This window comes from Triticum aestivum, chromosome 4A, assembly GCF_018294505.1.
Source record: "Triticum aestivum cultivar Chinese Spring chromosome 4A, IWGSC CS RefSeq v2.1, whole genome shotgun sequence".
Lineage (NCBI taxonomy): Eukaryota > Viridiplantae > Streptophyta > Magnoliopsida > Poales > Poaceae > Triticum > Triticum aestivum.
The window spans coordinates 624,738,931-624,749,082 of record NC_057803.1 but is presented as its reverse complement, the minus strand read 5'-3'; the positions used below and the strand labels follow the sequence as shown (position 1 = coordinate 624,749,082).

The 10,152-nt window shown below is 45.0% G+C and overlaps 1 protein-coding gene across 1 annotated transcript; it reads left to right on the top strand.

The window, feature by feature from the left end:
- The first annotated feature begins 203 nt into the window (after positions 1–203).
- Positions 204–9,084, top strand: LOC123087704 (receptor-like protein 33). The gene is made up of 4 exons (XM_044509797.1): positions 204–1,165; positions 1,654–1,699; positions 8,580–8,659; positions 8,858–9,084. Exons 1-4 carry the CDS (start codon positions 310–312, stop codon positions 9,082–9,084), a joined length of 1,209 nt encoding a protein of 402 aa, XP_044365732.1. The 5' UTR covers positions 204–309.
- The last annotated feature ends 1,068 nt before the right edge of the window (positions 9,085–10,152 follow it).

Below are 10,152 nucleotides of genomic sequence, written 5' to 3'. Positions count from 1 at the left end.
GATCATTCAATCTCTCTACTTGCATACTGGCATTGAGTGGCAGCTTGAGTCCACGGATTTCAGTCGACAGAAGATAACAAAAACCAAGTTTGAATTGGGAGGCAGTTGTGGTCCTTGTGGCCACGGACTAACAGTACTACTGAACCACTTGCAACGCGTGCTTACACACACACACACACACACTATAAGATAACATGCACCACCGAGCAGTTTTTGCCAAGAGCACTTGCGAATCACTTGCATCCCAAACAAGATTTCTTACCAATAGTTGTTGTGTTTGTGTAGACATAGCATACTTCAGCTGAATCCATGGCGAAATGCTGGCTGCTGCTCCAATTCTTGGCGTTCCTCTTGCCGGCGACGAGTGCTACGTCGTGCCACACCGACGACCTCCGTGCGCTGCAGGGCTTCGCCGGGAATCTCAGTGGTGGCGGCGTGCTCCTACGCGCTGTTTGGACCGGTGTCTCGTGCTGCGGCTGGGAAGGTGTGAGCTGCGACGGCACAAGTGGACGCGTCACGGGGCTTCGGCTACCCGGGTGCGGCCTTGCGGGGCCCATCCCTAGAGCATCCTTGGCGGGCCTCGCGCAGCTGGAGGAGCTCAACCTTGCCAACAACAAACTGATCGGCACCATCCCATCGTGGATTGGTGAGCTTGATCACCTATGCTACTTGGATCTTTCTGACAATTTATTGGTTGGCGAGGTACCCAAGAGTTTGATAGAGCTCAAGGGCTTCGCCACCACTGGTCGTTCATTGGGTATGGCTTTCACTAACATGCCATTGTATGTGAAGCGTAGCAGACGAACACTCCAACAACAACAACCCAATATCATATCTGGGACCAACAACAAAGTCCGATCTGGTAGAACCAATGTTGTATCCGGAAACGACAACACGGTTGTATCTGGGAATAACAATACTGTTGCTGGGAGCAACAATACCATCACAACTGGGAGTGGCAATACCGTATCTGGTAGTAACCATGTTGTTTCTGGGACCAAACATATCGTAACTGACAACAACAATGTTGTTTCCGGGATAGACAATAATGTATCCGGGAGCTTCCACACCGTATCCGGGACTCTCAATACCGTATCCGGGAGCAACAATACCGTATCTGGGAGCAACCATGTCGTGTCTGGGAGCAACAAAGTTGTGAAAGGAGGTTAATGGTTTGCGAGTCAGTGTAGCTCACAAACACTTGGTGGGGCCAATCGTGTTATGTAACTTCATGGATAGAGCATCCTTTTCCTACTTTAAATAAAATTTCCAGACTTTATCTTACATACTTGCTGACATAAATATCAACAGCGGCTTGCAGCTGGTGTATACCAAGCATGTTTGCTTATGTATAAATTTGCATCGTGGATGTATATGCATGTGTGATGCTTCCGTATCCTGATTGGGCATTTGAACTGTGAATCACATAATGAGTTATACGCGGTTAATGTCAGCTAGCTATACGTACATACTTCTCTTGTGCAAGTGTAAATGATAGATGCATCAATGTCGAAATGTTTGGATGAAGGAGCTGGAGCAAAAGAGCATAGATTAGTACAAATAATATGTACCGTGTATCCGTCTTGATGAATGGACCAGATCCTTTGATACTGGTATAGTTTAACGAGCACTGTATTTTTTTTATTTTTTCAGCCAAGGATAAAAGTCCTCGCAGTAGGACGACCTTCATCGCAAGCAGGTGAGAAAAAAAAAAGATTCATCACGAGTAAATCTATTTTTACAAGGGACCAGCCCTCTGGGATCGACCAAGAGGGAAAGAACATATATATAGTATAAAGAAGGGAGCCGACTCAGACAGTCGATACGCTTAGGAAGCAAACTGCCTGTCCGTGCAAGAGCCTTTGCCACGGTAGATAAATGCTTGGCGAGAGTTTTGCCCCGACACACACAGCTTGATGTCAGGGGTGAGTCGAAGGGATCTGGTCAGTTAGATGTCAGGGCTTTGTGTACATCCTAATAATGCAAAGATCAGGGTTTTCCTCTTTTTCTAAAAACAAAAAAGCTTGATGTCAGGGATGAGAGTGCATCGAAGGGAGGCTGTTAGCTAAGCTATAAGCTAGCCTAGATAGCTCGCACAATATGGGCAGGAGGAATATATTCGGTGATATATGCATGCACTCACGTGGTATGGCGGCCTCACGACATTGTTCTGTTTCTTATAGGGTACTATACTAGTCATGCCCTTTTCGAACAGACCTAATTACCTCGGGTCAGTTCAAAAGGGAAACAATTACTATAGTTCCTATTACAACTTATAGCTTTCCTTTATCACGCCTAACTTATACCTTATCTAGTGACTAGTACACCTCATGTCGTCCATCTCTACAGCACACATGATAAATTACAAACATGTAACTTACCTGATCTCGTGGCTAACTATAGGTTCACTATGATGGAGGGTGGCAACTTCGGCAGAGCAGCTACAACTATAGTACTACCCTATAAATTACAAACATGCCCTTTTCGAACAGACCCTATTCAGTGAACCTATAAAGGGTGATAACTTTGACAGACCTAATTGCTCATGAATTAGCTAGCCTAGCCAAGTTTTCTACTCCTAGCTTAGTGTATGGATGGAAGATCCTCCACGTTCTGTTAATCCTCTGCTTGTAAGGGTGTAACTTTGATCACCAGCGAATAAAGGGTAAGTTGAATGTAAAAAAAACTTAGTGATCAGGGGCAAAAAAGGTAACTTTGACCTACTGCTGCCCGTCAAGACCATGGACCCCTTTCCCTCCAGCTCTAGCTTTCGGTGATGGAATGGGGTGGAGACCCCAGTGCTTCGTCCAGGTGGTGGTAGGGTTAGAATCTTTTAGGTTTTGGTCTCTAAGCGGCGGTGGCGATACGATGGCATCTTCATAAGCATGGAATAAGGTGTCCCTGTTGGGGAACGTAGTAATTTCAAAAAAATTCCTACGCACACGCAAGATTATGGTGATGCATAGCAACGAGAAGGAAGAGTGTTGTCTATGTACCCTCGTAGACCGAAGCGGAAGCGTTGATGCAACGTAGAGGAAGTAGTCGTACGTCTTCCCGGTTCAACCGATCCAAGCACCGTTACTCCGGCACCTCCGAGTTCTTGGCACACGTTCAGCTCGATGACGCTTCCCGGGCTCCGATCCAACAAAGCTTCGGGGCGGAGTTCCGTCAGCACGACAGCGTGGTGACGATCTTGATGTTCAACCGTCGTAGGGTTTCGCCTAAGCACCGCTACAATATGACCGAGGTGGAATATGGTGGAGGGGGGCACCGCACACGGCTAAGGAACGATCACGAAGATCAACTTGTGTGTTCTAGGGTGCCCCCCAGCCCCCGTATATAAAGGAGCCAAGGGGAGGGGGCGGCCGGCCAAGGAGGGCGCGCCAAGGGGGAATCCTACTCCCACCGGGAGTAGGACTCCCTTCTTTCCTAGTTGGAGAAGGAGAAGTGGGAAAGAGGAGGAAGAGGGAAAGGAAAGGGGGGGCGCCGCCCCCCTCTCCTTGTCCTATTCGGACTAGGGAGGGGAGGGGCGCGCGGCCACCTCTTGCCTCCTTTCCTCTTCTCCCTTAGGGCCCATGTAGGCCCAATAACCCCCCGGTACTCCGGTAAAATCCCGATTTCACCCGGAATGATTCCGATATCCAAATATAGGCTTCCAATATATCGATCTTTATGTCTCGACCATTTCGAGACTCCTCGTCATGTCCATGATCACATCCGGGACTCCGAACAACCTTAGGTACATCAAAATACATAAACTCATAATGAAACTGTCATCGTAACGTTAAGCGTGCGGACCCTACGGTTCAAGAACAATGTAGACATGACCGAGACACGTTTCCGGTCAATAACCAATAGCGGAACCTGGATGCTCATATTGGTTCCTACATATTCTACGAAGATCTTTATCGGTCAGACCGCATAACATGATGATCATATTCAAATCATATCATATTCATGCTCAACGCAAATGCCAAATAACACTTATTTAGGTTCAACACTAATCCCGAAAGTATAGGGCGTGTGCGATGATGATCATATCAATCTTGGAACCACTTCCAACACACATCGTCACTTCACCCTTAACTAGTCTCTGTTTATTCTGCAACTCCCGTTTCGAGTTACTAATCTTAGCAACTGAACTAGTATCAAATACTTAGGGGTTGCTATAAACACTAGTAAAGTACACATCAATAACATGTATATCAAATATACTTATGTTCACTTTGCCATCCTTCTTATCCGTCAATCACTTGGGGTAGTTCCGCTTCCAGTGACCAGTCCCTTTGCAGTAAAAGCACTTAGTCCCAGGCTTAGGTCCAGACTTGGGCTTCTTCACTTGATCAGCAACTTGCTTGTTGTTCTTCTTGAAGTTCCCCTTTTTTCCTTTGCCCTTTTCTTGAAACTAGTGATCTTGTCAACCATCAACACTTGATGCTCTCTCTTGAATTCTACCTTCATCGATTTCATCATCATGAAAAGCTTGGGAGTCGTTTTCGTCATCCCTTGCATACTATAGTTCATCACGAAGTTCTACTAACTTGGTGATGGTGACTAGAGAATTCTGTCAATCACTATCTTATCTGGAAGATTGACTCCCACTTGATTCAAGCGATTGTAGTACCCAGACAATCTGAGCACATGCTCACTAGTTGAGCGATTCTCCTCCATCTTTTAGCTATAGAACTTGTTGGGGACTTCATATCTCTCAACTCGGGTATTTGCTTGAAATATTAACTTCAACTCCTGGAACATCTCATATGGTCCCTGACGTTCAAAACGTCTTTGAAGTCCCGATTCTAAGCCGTTAAGCATGGTGCACTGAACTATCAAGTAGTCATCATATTGAGCTAGCCAAACGTTCATAACGTCTGCATCTGCTCCTGCAATAGGTCTGTCACCTAGCGGTGCATCAAGGATATAATTCTTCTGTGCAGCAATGAGGATAAACCTCAGATTACGGATCCAATCCGCATCATTGCTACTAACATCTTTCAACACAATTTTCTCTAGGAACATATCAAAATAAACATATGACAGCATCAAACGTGAGCTATTGGTCTACAACACAGATATGCTAATACTACCAGGACTAAGTTCATGATAAATTAAAGTTCAATTAATCATATTACTTAAGAACTCCTACTTAGATAGGCATCCCTCTAATCATCTAAGTGATCACGTGATCCAAATCAACTAAACCATAACCGATCATCACGTGAAATGGAGTAGTTTTCAATGGTGAACATCGCTATGTTGATCATATCTACTATATGATTCATGCTCGACCTTTCGGTCTCATTGTTCCGAGGCCATATCTGCATATGCTAGGCTCGTCAAGTTTAACCTGAGTATTCTGCGTGTGCAAAACTGGCTTGCACCCGTTGTAGATGGACGTAGAGCTTATCACACCCGATCATCACGTGGTGTCTGGGCACGACGAACTTTGGCAACGGTTCATACTCAGGGAGAACACTTTTTATCTTGAAATTTAGTGAGAGATCATCTTATAATGCTACTGTCAACTCAAGCAAAAATAAGATGTATAAAAGATAAACATCATATGCAATCAAAATATGTGACATGATATGGCCATCATCATCTTGCGCCTTTGATCTCTATCTCCAAAGTACTATCATGATCTATATCGTCACCGGCATGACACCATGATCTCCATCATCTTGATCTATATCAATGTGTCGTCACATAGTCGTCTCGCCAACAATTGCTATTGCAACTATTGCTATCGCATAGCGATAAAGTAAAGCAATTATTGGGCACTTGCATCTTATGCAATAGAGAGACAACCATAAGGATTTTGACAGTTGTCGATAACTTCAACAAAACATGATCATCTCATACAACAACTTATATCTCATCACGTCTTGACCATATCACATCACAACATGCCCTGCAAAAACAAGTTAGACGTCCTCTACTTTGTTGTTGCAAGTTTTACGTGACTGCTACGGGCTTAAGCAAGAACCAATCTTACCTACGCATCAAAACCACAACGATAGTTTGTCAAGTTGGTGATGTTTTAACCTTCGCAAGGACCGGGCGTAGCCACACTCGGTTCAACTAAAGTTGGAGAAACTGACACCCGCCAGCCACCTGTGTGCAAAGCACGGCGGTAGAACTAGTCTCGCGTAAGCGTACGCGTAATGTCGGTCCGGGCCGCTTCATCCAACAATACCGCCGAACCATAGTATGACATGCTGGTAAGTAGTATGACTTATATCGCCCACAACTCACTTGTGTTCTACTCGTGCATATAACATCAAACCATAAAACCTAGGCTCGGATGCCACTGTTGGGGAACATAGTAATTTCAAAAAAATTCCTACGCACACGCAAGATCATGGTGATGCATAGCAACGAGAGGGAAGAGTGTTGTCTACGTACCCTCATAGACCGAAGCGGAAGCGTTGATGCAACGTAGAGGAAGTAGTCGTACGTCTTCCCGGTTCAACCGATTCAAGCACCGTTACTCCGGCACCTCCGAGTTCTTGGCACACGTTCAGCTCGATGACGCTCCCCGGGCTCCGATCCAGCAAAACTTCGGGGAGGAGTTCCGTCAGCACGACGGCATGGTGACGATCTTGATGTTCAACCGTCGCAGGGCTTCGCCTAAGCACCGCTACAATATGACCGAGGTAGAATATGGTGGAGGGGGCACCGCACACGGCTAAGGAACGATCACAAAGATCAACTTGTGTGTTCTAGGGTGCCCCCCTGCCCCCGTATATAAAGGAGCCAAGGGAAGGGGGCGGCCGGCCAAGGAGGGCGCGCCAAGGGGGAGTCCTACTCCCACCAGGAGTAGGACTCCCTTCTTTCCTAGTTGGAGAAGGAGAAGTGGGAAAGAGGATGAAGAGGGAAAGGAAAGGGGGGCGCCGCCCCCCTCTCCTTGTCCTATTCGGACTAGGGAGGGGAGGGGCGCGCGGCCACCTCTTGCCTCCTTTCCTCTTCTCCCTTAGGGCCCATGTAGCCCCAATAACCCCCGGGGGGTTCCGGTAACCCCCCGGTACTCCGGTAAAATCCCGATTTCACCCGGAATGATTTCGATATCCAAATATAGGCTTCCAATATATCGATCTTTATGTCTCGACCATTTCGAGACTCCTCGTCATGTCCATGATCACATCCGGGACTCCGAACAACCTTCGGTACATCAAAATACATAAACTCATAATGAAACTGTCATCGTAACGTTAAGCGTGCGGACCCTACGGTTCGAGAACAATGTAGACATGACCGAGACACGTCTCCGGTCAATAACCAATAGCGGAACCTGGATGCTCATATTGGTTCCTACATATTCTACGAAGATCTTTATCGGTCAGACCGCATAACAACATACGTTGTTCCCTTTGTCATCGGTATGTTACTTGCCCGAGATTCGATCTTCGGTATCTCAATACCTAGTTCAATCTCGTTACCGGCAAGTCTCTTTACTCGTTCCGTAATACATCATCTCACAACTAACTCATTAGTTGCAATGCTTGCAAGGCTTATGTGATGTGCATTACCGAGAGGGCCTAGAGATACCTCTCTGACAATCGGAGTGACAAATCCTAATCTCGAAATACGCCAACCCAACATGTACCTTTGGAGACACCTGTAGAGCACCTTTATAATCACCCAGTTATGTTGTGACGTTTGGTAGCACACAAAGTGTTCCTCTGGCAAACGGGAGTTGCATAATCTCATAGTCATAGAAACATGTATAAGTCATGAAGAAAGCAATAGCAACATACTAAACGATCGAGTGCTAAGATAACGGAATGGGTCAAGTCAATCACATCATTCTCCTAATGATGTGATCCCGTTAATCAAATAACAACTCTTTGTCAATGGTTAGGAAACATAACCATCTTTGATTAACGAGCTAGTCAAGTAGAGGCATACTAGTGACACTCTGTTTGTCTATGTATTCACACATGTATTATGTTTCCGGTTAATACAATTCTAGCATGAATAATAAACATTTATCATGAAATAAGGAAATAAATAATAACTTTATTATTGCCTCTAGGGCATATTTCCTTCAGTCCCTGCCTCGCCATTGCTATGTTGCCTCTTCATATCGTCGGAAGTCATGTAGAGGATGGTGTGCTCCCAAATCTGGTTATCTGGTCTAGCTTTTTCTGTCACAAATTCGTCTTGGTGGCGTTTTCATATGGAGTGGACAATGTGACTATACATCTTTTTCCTCCAGCTCCCTCTCTGATTGAAGAAGTTTGGCCAGCCTCTGCCAAGTGGGGAGTGTGTGAGATTTTTGTTTTCCAACTCCGTCTACATTCTCTCTTCATGTTTTCTTCTTTGGGGCACCGATTGTATACACAGGTCGCTGTCGGTGTCAAAACCGGCGGATCTCGGGTAGGGGGTCCCGAACTGTGCATCTAGACTGGATGGTAACAGGAGGCAAGGAACACGATGTTTTACCCAGGTTCGGGCCCGGATATCATTTAGGGATTGGTATGTGTTGCAAGTTATATTAAGGGTGCTTATACTAAGACATAATGTGGTGGTATGATTTCCATATTTTTGTTACACATTAACTCTCTTATGTTATACAGGGAGGAGGATGAGGAGGAGGTGGATCTTCATACCATCAAGTTTCCCAAGAGTGTGGTGAATTGCAACTATAAGAGTATTGGTAACTACATTAGTTTCTGCACTTCTTGATGGTCTGAACTCTCATGTGGGTCTTGTTATATTTGGATGGTCATATGAGAGCCAACATTTGCAACAATTATTGTTACATGTGCACTCTCATGTGGATCTTGTTATTTTGGTGTATGGAGAATGGAGATGGATAATATGCGGTCTTATCATGTGGATGTTGCTATTTTAGTGTACGGAGAATGGAGATGGGTAATATGCGGTCTTATCATGTGGATGTTTCTATATTTTGCATTGGATATGGCCACCAGAAAAAGGAATTTGCATCCAGCTGATCCTGCATTTTGGACCTTGCAACAAATAAAAGGTCCCCATCTGGGAAGAGATTTAGGTGGCCCCAGAATTATCAGGCGAAGGCGCGGAGTGAAGAAGGAGGTGCTCGGCCGTCTCAATCCTTGAAGAAACATATAGCACAGGACGGTCACTTGCGTGTCTGGAACGATCCGATCGTGCCAGAGGAGGCATATGAAGAAGAGGACGTGTGAGGGTTTTCCAAAGGAGTTTTTGCCCGGGCTCACACAACTTGCAGTGATGGGTGTCGTTGATGAGAGCGTCCGTCAAAGATAGGCTCCTAGCTAAACTACAAGCTTATCTACCTAGCTCTCACCGTATGGAGAGCTACGTACACCTCATCTAGATATTCAGTGAGCTACCTTATCTAGTGATTGGTAGGTACGCCTCATGTACTTCATCTCTACAACTCTTAAGAGAAACTGCAGCTTCTTTCTAGCTAGTACAGACATGTAACCATTGGCTAGTAGGTTCACTGAATATCATCCCACGTGCATGGTTGCTTGGTATTTTTTCTTATGATAGTGATACATCAGGTGGCATGCATCAAGTAGATTTCGTTCTTGCCGACATGTAGAAGTCAACAGTTTTGTTTTCATCAGAAACAAGTTGACAGTGAGGCTGTTGACGAAGATGGCGGTTGTACAGGAAGTGTACCAATCGTCATATAAGAGTATAGTGCATTTTCTGTCTTAAGATGTATAGACAATAAACTGGAGCGAAGAGTACAGTGCATTTCTATGATTACCACTGCATAGGAGTACATTAGTTGCTACAAGTTATGGTACATAAAAGAGTACAAGAGTCAAAACCTTAAGACAGAAAATAAGCTTTGGAGGGAAATACATGGAAGCACGAGATTATACTCTTCTTGGTTGTCCAGAGTAAACAAGCTTTGGAGGGAAATACTAGGAATATATTCATGTGACGTCGCATGGAGGCCTCACAGCATTGTTTGTTGAGATAACTAGTCATACCCTTTTAAAACTGACTTAGTTACACTAGGACAGATCATGAGAGAAACAACTGCCAGTTCCTTCCTATTACAGCTCACAGTAGTGTTGTATCCAACCCAATGGCCCAGGATAGTCCACGAGTAGAACTATTTCACATGAACTTATTTATTTAGAAATTCTACACCCTCTGTTTCAAAATAAGTGTCGTGGTTTTAGTTTG